This window comes from Ambystoma mexicanum, chromosome 8 (assembly GCF_040938575.1).
Source record: "Ambystoma mexicanum isolate Mex_15411 chromosome 8, UKY_AmexF1_1, whole genome shotgun sequence".
NCBI lineage: Eukaryota > Metazoa > Chordata > Amphibia > Caudata > Ambystomatidae > Ambystoma > Ambystoma mexicanum.
Genome location: NC_090929.1, coordinates 1,616,938,088 through 1,616,961,353, shown reverse-complemented (window position 1 = coordinate 1,616,961,353; position 23,266 = coordinate 1,616,938,088). Strand labels below are relative to the sequence as shown.

Here is a 23,266-nt window from a genome sequence, read left to right as displayed (position 1 = left end):
GCAGCCTAGAGCAAGGTCTGTCAGCTTCTCATGAGAAACCAGAGATTATTTACAAATTCAGTGGCGTCCAATAGCTGCAACGGCCGCGCAGCCGTTGGGTTTCTACCTACGGTAAACATCTCTGGAAAAATACTGGATTACATTTTGAAGGGAAGACATCACACAGAGAGAGACAGCGCAAGTCACTTTGAACTCCGGCTGGGCTGACCAAAGCAGACGTGTTCCCTTCAGTCTGTTCCATTTGGCGAGTGACTCTCTCTCCTACCCTGGTGATTTCCGGTGAAAACTTTTCAGAGACGAAGAATGTTAGAGAAACGCTAACGGTGATGTATTCCTACTTTATTTCTATCTGTATTTAGCTGTGATAATCTTTAATTGCGAAAATAAAAGGGACCCGAGACAGGTCGATTTCAAAATCTACATGAAGTGTGAATTAATTCTTGTGTTCCAAGAAAATGCACATTGCCTTCCAGCCTTTTATTTTTTAAGTGTAGAGGCGAACCCCTTAAATTGAAAAGATATCTTTAAAGGACTGAGAAAAAGGAAGGCAAAACACCTCCTTCTATGAAAACTTTGCCAACATAACATTAATATTACGGATCTGTAACATCCCTTCAATTACCAAATCTTCAGATTGGTTGGTCAAGTGACTATTAATCCATTTCAAGTATGAGTATATTACCTTTAAAAAAAAGGGCGGGCTTCAGAAAGTATCATTAGTTACACCTGAGGTGGCTCCAGGCACCCGACTACAATAAATAATTCAATACTTGCTAATTTTGAAAAAGGATGAGAATATACAGCTACAAAGGAAAAGCCAATGTTTACATTTACCGCATGGCAAATACATTGAATGTATTAGTAAAAACAGATGTCTGGACTATTGAAGACACACAAGCATTTCTGCCAACACCTCTCAGAGACTTTAGCGTGCTTGAGTTGGTCGGCATATAACAACCATGCTAGGGAAAATTCCATTGACTATCAATCTGGTAAAGAGATTTTGTTATGAGGCTACACAACATGTGTAACTACTTATGCAGTTTACGAAAGCACTTATCCCTGTGGACTGTGGTATACAGTGGAGACACCATGGACAGTTCCTTGACAATGTTCTCAATTTAATATACTGGTGTTCAGTTCATTACATAGCATTCACACATTTGCCAGATAAAACAACCGAAGTAGAAGGGGAAAGCCATTTGACCAAGATCTCACAAGTTTGCACAGGCTGACACCAAAATTTGAATATTTCACTAGAATCAAAGGGTCATGTGGCACAGCACAGTTCTTTAATGCCTCAATGAAATGACATCAGGGAACCCCTATCCCAAATTATGAGGCAGGTTATGCTTTTAGACAATATGTGTTGGAACCGTGAGGCTGCAGCATGTTGGTAAATAGTGATTGGCAAGGGGCACAGACACCCAACTAACAAAACAACCAACCAAAGTTAATTAAAGGCAAAATATTCACAGACCAGTACACTGGTTGAACTAAAAGGGTTGCATGGAAATCCACAAAGCTAGCAAGCCACAAACAACTGGGTATTCATTGTCACAGAGAAAGTTACAACGAGGCCCCAGGGCATTACCGTGGGCGGTATTGGCCCGCTGGCAAAGGACTTATAGTCATTAGTATCCCGGCCCGTTAGACCGAGGTACTAATGGCATTTTTTTCTGTTCCGGAAGGCTGCCGCGTTTGGAAACAGAAAAAAAAGTCAAATAAAAGGGCCGCCAGGAAAGGGAAAACGTAGTCCTTTTCCCTTTCCATGGCAGCCATCGGGAGCGGACACGTTGGGAACAGAAGTGTTCCCAGCGCGTTTGCTCTCGAGAAAAAGAAAAAGAAGGTAAGTGGGGTTGGGAGGGTGGGGAGGGGATAGTTTGCAGGGGAGGAGGGTGGAGGAAAAAAAATAACTTACCTGAGTCCCCGGCGGGGGACGAAGGCAGCCTCCAGCCTTGGGGAGGCTCGGAGCAGGGATTGCCCTGTTTCGAGCCTCCTCATTGGCTAAGGGGCTGCCACACCCCCCCCCACCCGGGAACAAACGTAGGTGGCGTATGACAGTGAGAATCAGAGTACCCGGCATGTGAGGGAGACTCGTACGTCCACGGGAATACCGTGTGGTATGGCTCTCATAAGAGCTAATCCACATGTAGTATTTCTCTTGGACAGCGCGTGCCGGGTACTAATGGGCAGTATGTGGGGGTTTTCAGTTTGTTTAGACGAACTCTAAAATTTGACAGATAATTGAAACAGAAAGGTTAAATGATTTTCCCCAGACGCAACACAGTTGGTGAAATGCAAACACTGGGATTACAATCAGAATCTTCTTGTTCCAAAATAGTCACATTTGCTGCCAGACTGCTTAGAAGAAACAGAAAGCCAAGCGTTGTGCGCGCTACTCCTATTCACTGTTCTCAATTATTCTGAAGTTAAACATCCACCAGCACATCCCTGGTGACCTCATGTTTTTGAAGAGTGGCCAATAGAGAGGTTTCATACAGTTGGCTTGATTTTCCCCGCTGTATGATTATTCTTAGCTATGGATGTTTATTAGACCTTTGTCCGGATTAAGGGTCTGTGTTTACAACTTGTGATCACAGAAACATTGAGTGGTCATCTCCTATGGTTGGATGGTGTGGATAGACTTAGTATATGCACTGCTGATTCGAGTGTGTTCCCCGGGTTATGACAGATATCTTGCCGATAAGTTTCATGGAATGTAACTACAATCTCGATAACTTGTGGAAGCGATGTTTGAGTGCCGACTCATCAACAGTGGGAGTTGTATTGTCTAGGTTTTTAAATTCCTCAAAGCTAGGAGAGATAGGGATAGGACATGCGAATATTCCTTGTTTTTATCTCGTTATTAGAGAACTCAAATTCTTTTAATTTTTATAAATGTTATCCGACTGAATGGGATTGAACACAACTCAGTTATTTGAATATCTGATTTTGTATTAACTGAATGATCAATATTATGTAAATTATGGATATTAATGTCTCCTTTTAAACTGTGTACATGTGTCTATTTGTAAAGGTTTCTTTTTTAAACCATAAACGAATAAAATAAAATAAAGTACAATCTCAGTGTGATTTTTCAGATTTACAAGGGGCTAGACAGTCGGAAATAGTAACTGCAATGGAAAGTTTTTATAAAGTGAATCGATATATAATTGTTTTGACACAGTTGACGTTAAGTCACATGTATTTACTTGTAAGCAGGCAGAATAAAATATCGGTTAATCTATTTGATGAGGATTTTAAGCATTCATTTACGTATACAAAACAACAATTGGATGTTAATTTGATTACATTTTGGGTTATGGCGAGTTCTGTCCTGTGATACATTCAGGATGCCCAGGTTAACTCCATAGAAGTAGCTCAGAGATCTTTCAGGATTTGGAGTTAGCCAATTTAATCTTCAGAGCACAATTCCTTTAGTATGTAAGTAATCGAGTGCCAGGCTCATTTTAAGAGACCCTTGTCAATAGCATTACTTATTATGGTGGGACATTCTGTAAATGGGTTTAAAGGCCACTTCATGGTAGGTTGTGTCCCAACGCCTGCACAGGATTTAGAAAAGACACCATACACAGTGAATAACTTCATAGATGGATTTATCAGAATCCTCCAACACTGAACTTTTCGGTAACTCGATTTGTAAGCGGGCTTAATGTTGGCACTAGTACATGGAATAGTGTTCAGATAAGTCCGTTGATAATGAAGAATTACTTTGTTTGAGAAAGAACACATAGTGCAACAAGAGGTGTCAACATTTCTACATCTTTAGTGGAGGAGCAGAGTGAACTGGGGGGCTCCCGGTGAAGGTCTGTGGATGATAGATGATGCAATTTGCAATACATTGAATCAGGATATACAGGATTAGTAAAACATATGTTTCGTTATTCTGAAACACTTGAGAAGTTGCGTAGCATCGCCTCCTGAAGAAGAGTTCAAACCCGAAACGTGTCAAGATGACAAATATATATGTGACGTTATCTGAAATAACAGAATATTATTGTGCAGATGTGGAATTAAACGATTATATAATATCTCATATAATTTTATGCAAAGGTTTCTGGAGCAGGAGTATGACAAATGCAATCATGAAAGATCTTTCCAGCTTGTGTTATTTCTGAAGCAATTACATGTCACAAGACTATCCATATCTGGTTATTTAATATAATAAGAAATCAGACTACCTTGGAGTTGTGTAAAAAGGGTGGGGATCATCCTTTTCGGAGTATGACGCCGTTCTTGCAGAATTTTCTGCACGGCTAAATGATTGTCTGGTTCCCTAGAAACCAGTACCGTTTGTTTACTGGTGTCAGTACCGGTATTATCAACTACCTGATTAAAGTTTCTAAATTCCTTCAATTAATATTAACCTACTTTGGCAGCCATCAGCAGTATATATGAAAGGTGACAATTGCTCATGTTTGGGTAGAAGCTGCTACAATGTTACGTTTCAGAGAAAGGTCCTGGGAGGTCATGTTTGGGGCATAGCTGCTATGTTATGTTTGGATGAAAGGTCCTGGGAGGTCATGTTTGGGGGGATAGCTGCTATGATGTTATGTTTTGGTGAAAGGTCCTGGGAGGTCATATTTGGGGGATAGCTGCTATGATGTTATGTTTGTGTGAAAGGTGCTGGGAGGTCATGTTTGGGTAAAAGCTGCTGCAATGTTAGGTTTCAGTGAAAGGTCCTGGGAGGTCATGTTTGGGGGGGGGTAGCTGCTATGATGTTATGTTTGCGTGAAAGGTGCTGGGAGGTCATGTTTAGGGGATAGCTGCTATGATGTTATGTTTGGGTAAAAGGTCCTGGGAGGTCATGTTTAGGGCATAGCTGCTATGATGTTATGTTTGGGTGAAAGGTCCTGGGAGGTGATATTTGCGGGATAACTGATATGTTATCTTTGGGTGAAAGGCCCTGGGAGGTCATGTTTGGGTAAAAGCTGCTGCAATATTAGGTTTCAGTGAAAGGTCCTGGGAGGTAATGTTTGAGGGATAGCTGCTATGATGTTATGTTTGGGTGAAAGGTGCTGGGAGGTGATATTTGGGGGATAGATGTTATGTTTGGGTGAAAGGTCCTGGGAGGTCATATTTGGGGGATAGCTGCTATGATGTTATGTTTGGGTGAAAGGTGCTAGGAGGTCACGTTTGGGGAAAAGCTCCAGTGTATTGTGTGGTTAAAAGATTCGGCGGGAGGGGGGTCATGATTACATAAAAGGTTCTGGGCGGGGGTCATGTTTGCTAAAATGCAGGTATGCTTGGGGGGGGGGGGAGTGGGTACGTTTTCATGTTTGGACGAAAAATGCTAGGTGGCCATGTTTGGGTAACACAAACGCTGGCTGGTGCGATGTTATGTTTGCGCGAAAGGTGCTGCCAGTCGTGCTTGAGGGGATTGTGCTCTGTAGTCTGTATTATATAATTGGTTGAAAGGTTCCGTGGGGTCGTGCTTGGGTGAAAGCAGGTACAGCCGCTGTGGGATCATTGTCGCCGTGTGTGTTCTTCCACCACCCCGAGGCATGGGCCGCGCCTGTGTTTCCCCTCATGCTCCCGAGGCGGAGAGAGTCATGTTCTGCGCCACGGTCCGCCGAGTGTGGCCGTCAGATCTCCCCCCGTGGCGCCCTTTCCTCCCCTCCTCGCCTTTCATGCGTCTCCAGGCGCTGCTCCGGAGCCCGGAAGAACATTCAACACCGCTTATTACCCTGCCTCGTGCACTGCAATTGCGCGCGTTCCACTGATTACAGGGGAGACCGCGCGTCTGCTGTGTAATGACGCCTGTCGGTGCTCGCTCGGTGGATTACACACCGAATGGCAGCTGAGAGAGTTATTCATTACCGGACGCGTGGATGGGGGCTCAATCCTGGTGCATACTGGGGTAGCATGCCCCCAGCACCCATGTACCCAGACCAAGTGGCACCAGGTGCTAGGTGGGGTGACCTGCACCACTCGGTGGTGGCATCCGAGTGCCCCGCGGACTGCCCCCGCCGCCACCTTGCACGGTACCGTTCCCAATTGCCATGCACACATTACTTACTTAAAAAGGCGACCCACCACTTCTGAAAACTTGTTTGCCAGAAAAACAAGAATGAGCGATGCCAACAGGTTTGGCTTATGTGTAGGCATGGCACAGCCGTAGTGGTAATAACTGGCCATCAATGGTAAAATAGTACAAGTACCTGGGCATATAATAGCAGTGCCTGGCAAATGCTGAATACCTATACACAAGCCAAACTGTTGGCTTTGCCAATGCTTGTTTTTTTTAACAGGACTTCAGTGAAGGACAAGCGCAGTGCTTATAAACAGAGTGGGTGAAGGCAGACCTGGTTAAGAAATGTGCACTGCACCAGTAGTGCATTTACAAGGCCACTGTAAGGCACCACTGTATCTATCCTGCTCTATCCAACTCCACAAGCCTTCTCGTAATCTCCACTCTGCCTCCTCCACTACCCTTGGGACTCCTCCCCCTCCCTGTGCTTCCTCTCGCTTCCGCCCTTTCCCTCTTCTTGCTCCACTTGGGTGGAATTCCCTTGCCCTGGACAACCGAGAAACAGTCCACACAGATTTCTTCGAAACCAAAATAAAAGCCTACTTCCTTGCCACAGAGTTACCCACTTAACCTACCTCTAATTTGCCTGCAAGCTGACATTTTTCGCTCACCTTTAACCTACCTCTGTCTCCCACTTCCTCTGCCTCCACACTAGTATTTCTCCCATCATGGTCACAACCCATCATGGCGTACCCATTACCTGCACTTTAAAAATGCCCAATGTTTGTTGTCCTTGATATATGTATTGTCCCCGTTGACTGAAGGGCATTCTGACCAGTTTGTGGAGGGGAGTAAATAGAATAAACTCACCCCATTGTAAGAAGCTCACTGCCTCCCGTCAAATCTGACTTACCTAATGCATGTTCTTTTGTGATCAAAAGAGCATCGTTCCTCCAGTATATAAATAAATAAGTAAATAAAATAAATGAATCATTAACTCTCAGAAGACTGCTTTGAAAAAACACTTGCAGGCACTTGGCGCCATGGGCAGTCAATGGGTGGGTAAATAACCAAACGCCAACAAGCTCTGTGTCCATCCTCATATGCCATGTCTCCTATGTGTACTCTAATGCCTAGTGTCGGCTTATAGGGGCCGCTAAACCGTCGCCCAATAGCCCAAACTAAACATGCAAAATAAATGACTAGCCCCAGAATAGTATCTCAGAGATTTCGCTTGCTTTTAGAGCCAGTTCCTCGTGCTAAAAAGTGATCAAATGTCTATCCCCAGGACCAACAGTCTGGTGAACATGAAGTGACTGATTCTCCGCCCCCCACCTGTCCCCCCGGCTCCATGCCCTGTCTAAGGCACTCACCGGTCAGTAAATCTTGCATTTCCCTAGTGCAGCGCCTGGCTATGGTGTGTTCTGACGTGTTTATATTGAATCCTTTATATAGAATGCCCATATATGGAATATTTTATATTGAAAACCTTTATAGTGAATGTATTTAGGGTGGGGTAAAGGATTACATTTTTTTGGGAAATGGTTGCAGTGGGTTTTTAGGGATGGGAAATGGGGGTTTGGGAGCAGACCCCCGCCATCTAAAAAGTGCTTTCACTATAACAATTTTCAATAAAAAAGATTTGATGTATGGGCATTCTTTATAAATTACTTTAGTATAAAGGCATGTAACCGTTCATGCTCTATCAGGTGTATAATGGTAGTATCGATGGGAGTGAATGAAGTCAGAATTGGTACGTGAAAAAGTCACCAGTTTCGTGGCCTGGGCGGAGGATTAGGGAGTTCTCGGAGGCCCTTTTAAGGAATTCCTGGGGCCTGGGCACAGATGCTTTAGCCCACCCCCCCACCCCTGTCTGAACCAAAGAAATGAAGTGATCCAGTATCTCTGGTCATGCACCCCTCTCCCTCCCCCACACTCCTCAATGTGATCAAACCCCATTGCTCGATATGCTGCCCTGCAGTGATCAAAACATGCGTGGGTTAAACCTCCCGGTCCCCTTATCCTCTTCATACTTGCTAGAATCAGAATAATAAACAGGTGGCATTTCAAGGGCAACATTAGCAGCCCCCAGCGGGGATAGAAGCCACGAGGAAGATGCAGGAGAGGAAGAGGACTCCTATTAGTACTTTCACAGAATGTAAAAGTGCTCAAGCACGAGACAGATGGAAAGCAACAGGAGAGGTAGGAAGAATGCCTCTGTATTTTTACATTGTGATTCAGGCTGGACTCCAGCCTCTAAGCACAGGACCAGGTATCGAACCCACACTGCTCTGCATGAGACGAGCATGTTACTCCTGAGCTATCCTCCCAGCCCAATACCATTGGATATACATTACAACGTAAGAGAAAGATGTGTGCATGCTAACATTAGAGATTAGAAGAGACCTATGGATTTGAATAGGTATTGCTATTAGTCATTAAAGAAACACATGACTTGCTGGCATGCACTCACTATGTCAAGGCCATCATTATCACACATGACCAGGGATGTCTCCCTTGATACCCCTAAAAATAAAACTTTTTTAAAAAAAAACAAATTTAAGCTCCTAGGCTGTGGCCAACGCCATGTGGCTATTTGAGCCATTTGTCTTTCTGGAGTTCTATACAATAACTGCTAGACTCATGAAAAGGTTTATTTCAGGCACACTTCAGGGGGCGAGTTACTGATTTAGTCTGTTTTGAAACACCTCAAATTCACAATTCAGACAAAATCCTCCAAAAAGCATTTAGAGTAGAATAAGCATCCATTTCGGACTATGGATTTTATTTTTCGCAAGTTGCAGTTATAGCATGTTTTTTTCTGCTGATACATATGCTGATCCATTCTTGTATGAAATGTACATCACGTTACAGTAATATTGTAACCATTTTGTTCATAGTTTACTTAGAAACAATGCTATGTGATGCCACTTCCTGTTTTGTCAAGGGGTAAACGGTTGTGTTCCATCGCTTCACGTGATGTCACTTCGGGGTGGGGTCAAAGGACATCACTTCCTGTGATGCCGTCAGAGGTCAAGAGTCATGTGATGTCACTTCCGCTACCCCAGGCATTTTGGTGAAATGACGTCCCAGCACATGACGTAACACTGTAGATCAATAAGCCATGAATGAGACTTTCTTTTGTAGAGCACACCCTGATAACTATATCACTCTCTGTGGCTTACAGTTTTGAAATGGTTAAAGGCTGTCAAGTTTGACAGTTTACCAGAAGATTACATAAATTGTCCAGGATCACACACATTCGTTAAGAGGTGACTCTGGGATTTGAGCCAATCTGCAATGTGTGCATTTGACGCATTGTTTCCCAGTACTTATCACAGGGAAAGGGGTTATTTGTGAATGTTTGACATTCAGGAACTAAAATAGGACCCTGTTTTGTATAACTGACTTGGAAAATACACAAGTCACACCATCACTCAACTTGACAATATCTAAAAACAAAACTTTGTACAGGTATGTTGTGCAAAAGGAGAATGTTTCTCCATCATCAAGGCAAGTATAGAAGTGCCATACTATTAATTGATGGGAGCATGAAGAGTTCATTTGGTGTTTCCTATTGTATTTTGAAGGTTTAAATACACCCAACACACAGACCAGTGGGCAGTTATTTGTTATTTTCTAAGTACCTTTAAAATTGTAGAAAAAAGTAAAACATGTTTTGTGCCAAATAAGCACACCAGAAAATATTCTTACCAGAGGACTTGGATGTCTGGTCGGCTCTCTTCTGTTTAGGGCCCCTTCAATCTTCGTCAAAAGAAAGATCAAATAATGGGCTAAAAAACACCACCAGTATGCAAGAAAGCAAACCTTCCCATTGAAGGCAGCAGAATACTATAGACTGAGATAAAATAATCTGTCCAAGATCACTGTATCGTCCTCTGGCAATGCAATTATGTGAGCCCAAACAATTTGGGTAGTCAAATTTAATACTGGAGCCAATCACCTTTCTAGACTAACACTTTATTGCTCTTTATTGGGGTGGCTGCCAGTGTTTACAACCCGGATTTGGAGGAAGCAAGCTCTAGACCTGCATAATACCGATGCTGTGTTACTTTTTCTCGCTAGCGCCATCTGGTGTAGGTACATTGTTGTGTAGCACAGTAGGTGTAACTATCACAAAAGTATATACACATGCAAGTTTATCAACCTCAGATACAGGAAAGCCTGATCTGCCTTGCTGGAGTTGATGTGATCCAGCACATGACCACAAAACTCTTTGATGAGCGCTTACCACACTGAGCTATCTTCAGAAAAATCATAGCGCTCACATTCATTAATGTGGATTTCCACTTTCAGCATTGCATGTGATACGTATAGTCCCCACAGAATGGTGAGAATGCTACACGAGTTATGCTATTACGAACGGAAAAACTGGGCCAGATTCTGCAAAACGGGTGAAAATGAAAAAAGCGCAAAGGATACCATGTTTTCATTTGTGCTAATTGCAGAGGTGCACAGGAAACCTTATTCTCAAAGGCGACCTGTGCATTTCTGGGATGGCTGCACAATAGTGCACATATGTGCTGCCCGGCTCCCTTAGATACATTGTTCCCAGCACCCTCATGGGTGCTTGAAGTGTATTCTAGAGTGACTGGCCCATGAGGGGGCAGCCACAGTAAAATGCAGTAAAAAATGAAAATGACTTTCTATCCTTGTTTGAAGGTTAGAAATACAAGTGGAAAAGCTTTGGTGTACGCAGCTGCGCTTGCACATCAAAGAAAATGCATGAAAAAAAAAGAGTAACCAAGTTGTGGGTACGGTCAGGTGCATAAGGCCTCATAGTTCTGGTGCCACAAATGTAAAAACCGGAGACAGAATGTACCATTGTAAGCCGATTACTGGTTGTTTATGTGGGTGGGCTGAAGCTTGGGCATAGTTTGTTACGTACCGTTGGTGCCCTTGTGTACCCTACGATGGGTTTATCGCCAATATAACATTTAAGACATTCATCCATCGAAAGTAGATGCCAGTGCTTCCTTAGTACCCTATAGATCTGTAAGGTGTTGTCACTGTACTGATTGATACATCTAACCTGTTCATGCACATTATGCCTCATATGCTTAGAGCCTCTCTTCTTTGTAAACCGCTCTTCCCCAGGCTTGATCCTCATGAACAGCTTCCGTCTAGTCATTGTCTGTATAGCCTCTTTGTTTAAATCGGTTAGTCACCGTTTGTGTTTCTGCTGCTCTGATTTCGGTTTCACTACAGTTATGCCTGGCCCTTATACATTCTCCAACTGGAATGTTCTTGATAATATGCTTTTTGTAACAACTGTTTGCCAACAGGGTAGAGTTCACCTCGGTTGATTTCCAAAATGTCTGTGTATGCATATGGCCATCTTTGTTGTGAAAGGTTAGGTCTCAGAAGGTAATCTCAGTGTTATTCAATTGTCCAACAAGTTGAAGGCCAAATGTGTTCACATTGAGGTACTCTGTGTACTCCGCAAAATCCTATGGAGTCCCATCCCATCATAAAGAAGATATCATCAATATGACAATGCCATATTTGTACATGTTTGGATATTCCATCATGTTGCAAGATGTGTTTGCTTGAAGTGGGCCATACATACATTTGCAAGCAAAGGGGCAGAAGCTGCCCCCATAACCACCCCTTTGGTCTGTTGGTAATACTCACTGTCAAAAACAAATACATTGCTCTTCATAGTGAACATCAGTAGTTTCTTAATAGCTTCTAGGTGAAGGCAATAGGTTGCCAATAGTGACGAGAAGTGGTAGTCAAGTGATTGAACGGCTAAACCATGTTCAATTGACGTGTATAGGGCTCTTACATCAAAGGTAGCCAGATAAAGATTGTCCTGCCATGAAATGTGACTCAATAGTTCAATGATAGTGTAGAGTCCCGAATGTAAGATTCAAGTTAAGTACCATAGGTTGCAAATATTGCTCAATGTACTTTGCTGACAACCCATGCATTCAAAAACAAAAATACTACCATAGAAATGGACCCAGCAATCAGGCCTTAACCTGTCAATCAGTACAAAAAGGAGGCGAAGACACATCATAGCCCTAGTTTGGCAGCTGAGCAGAGGGAATGGACTTCAGCATTCTGGAGGTTCAGGCAGTATGCCAAAATGCATGATCTAGAGCAGGATGTTTCAACTCCAGGCCTCGAGGTCCAGAAACATGTACCATTTTTAGAATACCCCTCATTAATATTTAAGAGAATTTGCATACAATGATTCTAAATCCAAGCAAATTCAATCTCATGATATTAATGAGGGATATTGTGAAAACCCATCAGGGTATATGCCTGATGGGGCCTGGCATTGGACAAGCCTGATCTAAAGAGTTGTGGCAGCCTAGGGAGGATGGGACAGCCACGTGGCACTGCGAGTAGGTGTCATGGTGCGCGCGCCGCGGAAACTGGAAGCGATGGAAGAAGGGTTAGAATGTTAACAGCCTGCAGCGGTCTAGCTTTCGACACGCTCACCACGGAACCAGAAAGAGTGACGTGTACAAGTACACGGCCATCAGTAACGCTGATGCGTTGCAACCCTTGCCTCCGCTTCGGGTGAAGAAGCTGTGTTTCTTTCCTTCGCGCTCCCTTGTGAGTATTCTGCTGCTGTTTCCCTCCTCCCTTCTGTCCAGTTGCTCCCTCCTGTTTACTCTTTTGACCCCTCAGGGTTTGTACATTGTTCCTGTCTCCAGCTTGGCGTGCTCTCCTGTTTCTTCTGGACTCCCGTCACTGAGTACCTTACCTGATTTGTTTTGGCTCTGCCCTTGCTTACCTGATTGTGGTCTACAAGCCACTTCCTCTACCTTCCCGCTCTGGATTGCGTTGAATTCCTGCTCTACTCGTATCCTTTGGAGCCTGCATACTTCGCGCCACCGGAAGAGCCACCTGGGATTTGTAGTACTCGCCTGCTTTGGCTTCTGCTGTGCGGGCACAACATCACACCAGGGTTTTTTAGCTATGCTTTTCCCTGGGATTGGGAGCGGACTCCCTGGGGGTCTCACTGCCAAGCAGATAGCTTACTGGCAAGGTGGCCTCCAGAAGAGTCTGTCCTAAACTCTGCATAAAAAAGCAAAACACCGCCTGGAGAGACAGAAGAATGGTTTCCATGGAGAGTTCTTCAGAAGGACCAGATTCAGGTGAGGAGGAGGAGGTGGTGGTGATTCGGGGTATTGACCAACACACAGTTCCTTCAAAATCTGAGAGTAGGCATAACCAAGATACTGTGAAAAGTAATAGGCGCTAAAGATAAACAAGGGGGAAGTTAGCTGGGGCAGGGGATGGTAAGTCCAGACACTGGTGGAAGAGCAAGACCCCCAACTACTTAAAGAAGGTTTTTTTAAAAGAATGTTTCGGCCTAGGTAGCAGGCATACTGACAGGAGGGCAGTTGATAAAGTAATCAGTCTTACTGTTCAAGGTTATTGGTTTCAGCACCAATGGGGCAAAGGGTCGTAACTGTCTCTAGGGGCCTGGGGGCGGGGGCAAAAACACAATGTACCTGGTTCTGAAGAAGTTAATGGTGCTTGACAGCATCAAGGCGGTTCCAGGGCGCTCTGCAGCCCTTGAGACAGAGTTAGTGGTGGGAGACAGCTGTGGGTACCAGGCAATTCGACAAGCGAGGCTGGAAGGATGTCTGCAGGCTGGCCAGCACAGCTCTTTTGACTACGGTGTGACAACAGTCAGCCTGCAGCCAGTTGCGGTTCAAGGGCTGGACTGTCTCAAATATTTCATTAAAAGATGGACGCTGAATGATGCTTGTGTGGCATTCCTCCTAGCTTCTTCGCAGGGCTCGCGTCCTTTCAAGGTTGACGGCCTAAAGCTCAGGAGAGTGATTGCAGGCAATGGCCTTGTCCTTTGTCCATAGACTCTCCAGCACTTCCCACCTAGGAAGCTTGCTGGCAGAACCTAACAGAGCACGCTGTGTGCTGGCTGGGTACCGGTTCTGGAGCTGCTGAACGGGTCCTCTGAGTCCGGTATCTCCCTATGTTCCCTGGGAGATGTTCAGGGGAGGGATCTTGCTTCCCTCGTGGAACTCCTGGCCTTCCTTCACTGGCAGAAGATGTAAGGTAGAATGTACCTTCAGCCAGGGTCCAAATGAGTAGTTCTTACTCCTTTCGAAGTTGCTGGATGATCTCTAAGTGAGGGGTTCAGCCCTCTTTTAAAGCTAAATGGGCCCCAGTGATTGGTGCAGGCTAGGCCTACCTTAATAAACTAATCCTGGGTCCCCACCAACAATCATCTGTTATGCATGCGGTCAGGACCAGGGTACTCTGCAACAGGACATATAAGGGGTGAAAACATATACCCAAGTCCCACCCATCTTCCTGTCTGTTGTAGATCAAAGTGTCTCTCTGGTTAACTAAGCCCTCTGTGATTCTTGATTAATGTGCAGGCTTCCCTTGAAGTATGTGCAGGGATCAGACTTCCTGTCTCTGCCAAATCACATCCTTCGCCCCTCTGAAAGGGGTCTGCTCTGCAGTGACACCTGCGGTAACTGCTGGGCCCAGACAGGCCATTCACTGCCTTTCAAACAGAGAGGTGGGAACTAGCTTCAAGTTGACACAGTGCATATCAAAGGGGTGTTAGTCCCACGTTCCTGTTGTCTCTTCCGGCAACCAAGCCTCTCCTCTAGGCTTGCTTCAATTATTTTGTTAGTATCCACTGCCACCAGCCGGAGTAGCCAAAAGGAATGCAGATCCATGGAGATTTAGATATTTAATTTAGGTTGCTCATGGGTGGAGGAAGGTGTGCCTTTCCCCTTCTGGAGATACTTTGATGTATTAGGGGCTGTCACATTCCAGCTGAATATGGCAGGGGAAGACAGCACCTGTAGGCTGTCTTTTCCCAGAGTACATGTGACTATGTTTTTTGTGCAGGAAGCAGATGGACTGTGTGCGGAATGGACTCACACAGTCCTCGGAGGTTGATCTCCCATCATTCCTTCTCATTATTAAAAAGTCAAAAAGCCCAGGCGAGCGCACTATCCCTGAGCGGATGGTAAAATTCTTCACATTGGTTGACCTCCTTCCTCACTGTCCACCTTTACCATTAGCTTCTGTGCTCCTTCTCCTCCGCCACCACTCTCTCTACATGTGATGTTCCCCAGGGCTCCATCCTCTTGCTTTGGCTTTTCAATATTTACCTTGCACCTCTTGTTCACCTGATCTCTTCCTTTTCTCCTCATTTCCACTGTTATGCGCATGACAGATAACTCTTCTTTATGCTCCCCTCTTCTTCTTCCTCCTCTATCACCCCTGACTGCCTGTCTGCTATTCAGTCTTGGTGCGCCTCCAATGATCTTTGTCTTAAGGCCAGTAAGACAGATTCTTCGTATTGGGACACCTGCTCCCCGACTCCCTCCTACACTCTGCCCACCCTCAATGAGCTCACCTCCCTCACCTTCCACTGAAGCCAGATATCTTGGGGTCATCTTCGACTCCTCTCTCTCCTTACTTAGCTACATCTCCTTAGAGGCATTCTCGCTTTCCTCACCTCCCCAGAAGCTCAGCGTCACTAGAGCTCAGGTCCTCTCCAGGCTGCATTACTGTAACAGCCTCTTCCTCAACCTGCCTCTTTCTTCACTCCATCCTCTTCAACTAATCCAGAACAGGGCTGCGAGACTTATCCTTATCTAATCTCAGGTCAGACTTGCCACGCGCAACGGCCCATGGAGGCAGAGTTGTAGTGTGGCATTCCGGAAAGGGTACCAGTATGGTGCGACCGGCACCCTTATTTCCGGACCGCCACACTTGTAATGAGGCCCACTGTCTTGTTGTACAAGCGCCTAATAAATAACAGATGAACTTGATTTTTTATATACGAAAATGTTGAATTTGAAAATCATGAATTTGGCACGATTGTATAGAAATAATTACATACATGACACCTGCCTGTTTTCCCCCAAACCCCTACCCGTAAAAACATACCTCCTGCTCCTCACTTACCTCTCCATGGCTCTGCCCATGCGACGCAAGTTCCGGCTCCCCACTGAAAGGTGGAACTTCCGCCGCAGGGTCCCTCTTTTGTTTGTTTTTTTTAAAAATCTTTCTTCATCCCCCACTGTCCTTGTCATGGAAGCGGGGGACACCCCTGTTGCCCTCGAATTCCGTCAATGTCAAAGAAGGGGAGTGGGGGAGATACCCCCGCATCCCCTGGTCTCCTTCTTCGACAATTTTCCCTGCCGAATTTGGCATTTAATTTCATGCATTTTTTTTTACACGCTCCACAACCCTCCGATACCATAAATAACCAATAAATAAATAAATAAATAACGTGTGAGCCAGCCACGGCACTATGTCATGCAGGCGTAACACCGAGGGCTTTTCCCGTACGTAGGAGAAAAGTGAAATGGGGGTGTATAATCCGCTTTGCTGCCCTCCTACACCTTGGGAAGGCACACAGATGAGATGGACCAGAAGCGTAAAGGCGCTATTGCACTTTCATTTTGCGCTCCACTCACTGCAAAATGAGCCCTACTGAGTCCCAGCGCTATACAGAGCGTTGTCCGGTTCAGCCTCACTTGCTCTGTTAATAACGAAATGAAAGTGTGTACTCACCCTACCTGGGTTGATGTCCAGTGCATCACACAGCTTGATGGCAAAGTGCTTGGACCGTTCGAAGCTGCCCTTGCCGATGCTGGAGGAGCCGTCCAATAGGAAGAGGACATCCACCGATGCAGAGCATCGCATCACTAGGAGAAACGGTACAATTAGACCCTGCTCACAGCAAGCATCCTCACATGCAGGGCATTCACTCAAGGCAAGCGCAATCAGACCCTCATTGCACTCACTGGCGGCGGTGGGGAGGAAGTGGGATGGTACTGGATAAATAAACTGAGAAGCTCAACTGATAATGCTTCAAAAATAAAACTCACCCAGCCCCATAGCAATACTACATAATGCGGTATCAGGTAATATTATTCCCACCAATAATATCGCCATATAAATGGTCGTCGGGAATGGCCATAGGCGTTATTATTAGTGGGGATCATTTTTGGGGTAAATGGGAGCTGGGGTTGAGGTGTTGTCCCCTGTTCCCTTTAAAATAATATCAGGGTTGCAGGGGTTTCCCCGCAGGTTCAATGGGTTAATATCGCCGCAAAAATAAGGCACCATTCTTGTATGGCAATATTAACACATGGAACCCATAATACAAGACTAGAGGCCTCATGGTGAGCTCGATGGTGTGGAAAAACAGTGGCAGAGTTCCGCTCCTACCACTTTTTTGGGCAGAAGCCGATTTGCCACCACTTTCACAACACTGCCAAATTACGAGTTTGGAGGTAAAGTGGAGGAACCAGCAAAAGGCTGGAGGGGAATCCTCGGCTTTAGCCGCCAATATTCGTGGGAATTACCACTCATGGCAATACAGCAAAAATCACCATTGACGACAATTGACTTTGAAACCACTAGCGTGGTAATTCGGAACAGCACAAACCCTGGTAGCATAACATGCGTCTCTTCTACACATTTTTGTAGGTCCCCCTAGAACACTCTTACTGCCCTACTAATCATGCCTTTTCCCTATAGGAAAGCTTGGAAGATTTATAGTAAACTCTGCTAGAAAAATCCTAGCATAGCCCAGTGACACAGGCTCGAATCCGGTCAGGGCCAAACTCAGCCTTTCATCCTTCCGAGGTCGATAAATGAGCACCACACACCGTGGGAAATAATAAGCAGCGCACAGATGCCTGAGGGTTCGTAGCGCTATATAAATACAAAACCAGTGGTGGAGGCAGCTTTGGTGCCAGGGGAGGCAGATACTCAGGGTGCCAGCAAGACTCTGGGAACACACATTGCGCCAGGAGGGAATCGGGGGAGTGGTGGGGCACCCTCCCAGCCCTCGCCACTGAGCACAACACTGCAAGCAATATCACCACTCTCCCAACCAAATCTGCCCTCCCTCCAACGATACCCATTCAAACGCGCCGTCTCTGCTGGATAAGTGAGGGGGCCTGGGCATGCAGTTTTCAATGGACCATCAAGCAATTTAAATGCACCAGTCCCTCGAAATATCAAATGTGTGTTAACACCCCAGAAATACACTACCATAGGCCTTATAACCTGTGATAATGTGTGCCCAACCCTCACTTCCCAGCCAGATCTAATTTCCAGCCCAAGGGATCCACAAGGTAAATGCACCCTTTGCAGACATACATAAACATATGCTCATGTTTAAACACTCACCACATGTCTTTTCCCACGAGATATAGAACATCCAGTCAGGAGAACTCGCGGCTAGTGATAGTGGTGAGTGGGTAGGGTGACTAGACATCCCGGTTTTCCCAGGACAGTCCCGGGAAATCGCCCTCCGTCCCGGGAATTTTTTTATTTTATAAACCCTGTCCCAGGTTTGCAAGGGTGGGTGGCTACGGTCCCGGTTTTTGCCGGGATCCAATTTCGAAATCCTGAATTCAGGCCCAGCATGACCCTTAGTGCGCGAATGGGGGCGTGAATGCTTTAGTCACCCCACATTTCCACCCCCTCCCCGGCGCTCTCCTCCAATAAGAGGAGCGTGCCTCTGGACACCCCTCCCACCCCACCCCTCGCAACAGGCCAGCGACATAGAAGTAGGACTACACTTTTATTTGTCTTTACTTTAGTCCTACTTCTATGTCTATGGCATGTCCCTTTTTTATCTGGTCACCTATGAGTTGGTCTATGTCTCTTCATCGCCAGATTATTTTTCGTTGAGTTTCTTTCCACATTTTTTAAAAAAAACTAAACGATACATTTTCTGGGGGGTAACCCCACCTCCCCTATAGTTTAAACTCCATTTCCAACCCCCTCTACCATCCTATATACCCTTAACTACCCCCTATATTTTTTGATGAGTTTAAAAAAAAAAATGTTCAACAAAAAACTAAACTAAAAATAATCTAGCTATGAAGGAACGTCCTACCGTGGTGGCTCGTATTTTTGTGTGCTAGCTAAACCCTCAGGAAATAGCATAGTATGGTCTGGGACAATACGGCCTAACAGCACAGAAGAGTTCTCAAGGGGATGGGAGGATGGGAGAATGAGGGCAAAGCTGCCACAGCATGGAAGGCTCATGGGTAAAAACAAGCAGAGGTGTTAGGATTTTGTAGATGGGTGCTACCTCTGATGTAAAAACTTTGAAAAGCCTTTTTCTGAAAAACAGAGGCCGATGTTGGGTGACGGGGCTACTTGTGTTCTTACTCACTACATCCGGAAGGCCCTTCCGCCCCTACAATCCCCAATGCTAACCTTGTATGACTTTTTGTAACCACACTGAGCCTTAATGCACCACTTGTAATCATTACCAACTTGGTAAATCATGTTAAAAAAAGAAAAGCAGACCCTTATTCAAAACTTGATCATGCAAGAACGTAGAGGCAAGGGAAAAACACAATTCTGGATGATTTGAGAAGTGCAAGGACGCAAAACGACCTGCATTTCCAGGTATAAAATGTACAGCAGTACACGCAGAGGTCCATTTGAGAAACAGCAAATAGATTTTTCTGGTAAGAGGCGTTTGTCTCCAGATGAAATAAGGGTCCTTTAGACGAAACACTGGCAGCAAAAAGAGGACTGGTCCCGGGTTTGAGCTAACTTCAATTTCTATACGTCTGAAAAGATGTATAGAGGGCTGCAAGAAAAAGAATAATGGTGGCCCTGGTCCCAGGTCGCAGATGTTAAACTGAAGCGCTCACTTTTTGGTGTTGGCTCTTTGGTGGCGTAAGCCACCTAATCGCTAAAACATTGGTACTGTAAAAAAAAATTAGAAAAGGAGAAAGGGTAGTTAAGGAGCAGTGTATGGTGTTGGCCTGCTCCGAAGTAGAAGCAAAATGACTAGACTTAACTATATGCTGGTTGTTATTTTCATTTGTATACATTAATGCTTTTTGTCACGTACACTCCTGTCGGACTAGGTTTAAAGGCCTCCGGAGTGATCTGCTCCCGGTTAGCCGTGCATTGAGCAAGGTCAGGTTTGATGGACCTGGGCTGCCTGGGCTCTGTTCTACGAGCCTCCCCTGCTGCAGCTCACTGCTTCCGAGGTTAACACACCCTGCCCGCTGACGCCGCTGCAGACAGCACTGTTCAATGACTGGACAAGCGGAATACCAGATTGCAGGCACCCAGTAAAACCGAGGGCTGTGCTTCCGCCATTTTTCTTCAAGGAGATCCACATCTGGGAGCCTAAAGGAGCCAGCGGGTGCATAGTCTCGGGAGGATAGCTCAGCGCCAACGGGCTCACCTTGAAAGCAAGACGACACGGAGCAACACAGGTTCGATCCCCAGGTCTGCGCTTAGAAACGTCTGGGTATTATTGCGTTATAAATAAACCTATCATATCATAATTTCTCCAGCGAAGACATAGTATGTTCTCAAGTACGAAAGGCGGCAGCTTGAAAGTCGCATGCGAGTACCTCTGTCAATAGGGAAAGACTTGGGTGTGTACACAGGCCAGGCCAGAGCAGATGCCTGCAAGCAGGCATGGGTGGGGGGAGCACTGTGCACCTCCAGGGATGGGTTTCTCCTCAGACTTGCGTCAAACCACGGCACACGGAAACAAGACAGACTATCGACTGGGGACACGATGAAGAATCCGTGTGTCTAGGCAGGGGAGATAACTCGGTGAGTTATGTTCTGGCCTCAGAGATTTGTATGCAAGCCGCAGCGACTATTTTGAACCCAGGTATGAGGTCCACAGCACTTCGTCATTCTGGTAAATTGAGCGCCATGGGTACTAATTACACAGTTCATCACACCCTTGGAAGTGGGCGAGATCCGACTCGAAGCACTATATAATGCGGTGTTCTTTATCACTAGTTTGAGAAGCGAGGACCGTGCCAGCACATGATGGGTGTGCATATATAGGCGACTGATAAATAGTGATGAATCAATGGGCCTCATTGCGACCCTGACGTTAAGGGTTTAACGGCGCTGTAAAAGGTGTCGGCGCCGTTAAACCCTTAACGCCTCATTACGAGTTCCCATTGCGGGACCCGACCTTAACGCCTCCTTTTAGCAGGCGTTAAAGTAGGGTGCCACAAAGGGACCTTGGTGCTAAGTACGGTGCCGCAATTTGCGGCAACGTACTTAGCGCCTTCCCCATTGCCATTGAGCCCTATGGGGCAAAAATGGGAATGGGGAAGGGCCCATGGTGAATGGGGAATTACCGCCCCGCCAACCTTGGAATGGGGCAGTAATTCCGCCATTCACCATGGCGGACCACGGCCATGGTTTAGCGCCGGGGCCGTAATGAGGCCCCATGAATACTTACATTTCTTGGAGCAAACCCATTATACAATGGATGACTGATTGAATGTATGTCAGCGCAACTCTGATACAATGGCGGCACTGGTGATGAGTATATACAACTGTAAGGAATTCATTGTTCACTGTGTAAGTGTGTCTGTAAACAAGGCAAGAGGTGTTGAATAATTCGAGCCGTTCGGCCTCATTCTAAGTTTGCTGGTCCGGAAACTACGGGTTTGCCTGCTGGAGCTGCCGTGCCCGACAGTTCTGACAAAGGTGCCGGTGCTTCTGTGGTCTCCATTCCCATAGGACTCTGTGGAAATGGGGACTTACAATTTGCCAGCGCCTGACTTTCCGGTAGCACCAGCACAGTTACCGCCGGACCCATAATGAGGCCCCTTGTGTCCATACCCCCCATCGAGCGGCTGGAAGCATCACAGGTGAAACTGCTGATAAGTGCTGCAGCGGCCTGATTAAAGCACAACTGGATGAATGAATGCGCCCTGGATGCATTTATGAATGATTTAATAAATGCAGCATTAGGCGAGGCGCGTATGGCCACATGGGAGATGTAGCTTATGGGCGGTGACAGTCGGGGGATCAACTGTTATAACCAATCACTTCTGAATTTGCAACCCCCTTTCGAGATGTATGGGGTCAAAACCTTTGGATACCCTTTAAAGTGATTGCAAGAACCCACGTAATGAGGGCCATTTGATGGGTTGGCCGCCTATACACGATATAACAAACCTATACGCACTCCACCTCACTAGCACTTTAACTGCACTTTATAGTGGGCGGGTTCGGTTCAACTTGGCGTGCTCTGTCAGAGCAGAAAGAGACAAGATAAATGTATGCGTTTCATTTGGGGGTGTTATTTATGAGTAGAAAAAACCTTGAAATTGTGCTGCCCAAGTACCCTGAGAAGCGAGTCTTATGTAACTATAGTGTATAACTAGAAAAACGTGTGTCGCTTGCCTTTAGCTAAATGAGTGTACGTTTTAAAATTGTATTTTTGTAATGCGTTTGTCAGGTGCAATACATTTATTCGCGATTGAACATTGCAGTGCAGTCACATGGAGAACAGTGTCATGTGGGGTCGACTTGTCAGTGTTGTAGGTTGAATTGTGTAAGTATTTATGGGAACACAAGCAACACACTAAATAGCTTCCTGGAGCCGCAACAAATGCAAGGATGTATGAGTGGGCCAATGTGTACACGAGGGAATGGACACTGGTACACGCTGGTGTGGACACAGCGACATTCCCAAGCGCAATGTGCCTGAGCGCAGTTCCACACTTGGGGCATTTTATTCATATAGATTTTACCCAGAACAATTCCGATTTGGAATGCATGTGTTTCTCCTGCAGTAGCAGCCAGAATTCATGCATGTGCAAGCCGCACCTTTTTTGGGAAAGCACAGTGGCATGCCCTCGTCACTCTCTCAAACTCCACCGAACCTACCCCCACCCAAAACCCACTCTCTCTACCCTCACCCACCCAACCTCCACCCACCCTACCCTCACTCTCTCTATCCCCATCCACATCCACCCTCCCCTTCTCTACCAACACCCACCCAACCCCCACTCTCTCTACCCCCACCATCCCAACCTCCAACCACCCTACCCTCACTCTCTCTATCCCCATCCACCCTCCTCCCTCTCTCTACCACCACCCACCCAATCCCCACCCACCCTACCCCCACCTTCTCTTCCCACCCAACCCCCACTCTCTCTACCCCCACCCACCCTACCCTCACTCAACCCCCATCCACCCTACCCCCCTCTCTCTACCACCCCCACCCAATCCCCACTCTCTCTAACCCCACCCCACCCACCCAACCTCCACCCACCCTACCCTCACTTACTCTACCCCCATCCACCCTACCCCCCTCTCTCTACCACCACCTACCCAATCCCCACTCTCTCTACCCCATTCTCTCTACACCACCTACCAATCCGCCCTAAGCCCACTCTCACTACCCCCACTGACACTCCAGCCCACCTACCCTCCCACCCTCACTCTCTCTACCATGACCACCTACCCCCACTCTCT

The 23,266-nt window shown here is 46.1% G+C and overlaps 1 protein-coding gene across 2 annotated transcripts in view; it reads right to left on the bottom strand.

Annotated features, from left to right (window-relative positions):
• Positions 1 to 23,266, bottom strand: part of VWA2 (von Willebrand factor A domain containing 2) — a 417,877-nt gene that overhangs the window by 228,107 nt on the left and 166,504 nt on the right. The window contains exon 4 of one of the 2 annotated variants that reach the window (XM_069611869.1): positions 16,547 to 16,680. In XM_069611869.1, the coding sequence (XP_069467970.1) occupies positions 16,547 to 16,680 (134 nt within the window). The remainder of the gene's footprint in view (positions 1 to 16,546; positions 16,681 to 23,266) is intronic. The other variant, XM_069611870.1, reaches the window with a different exon arrangement.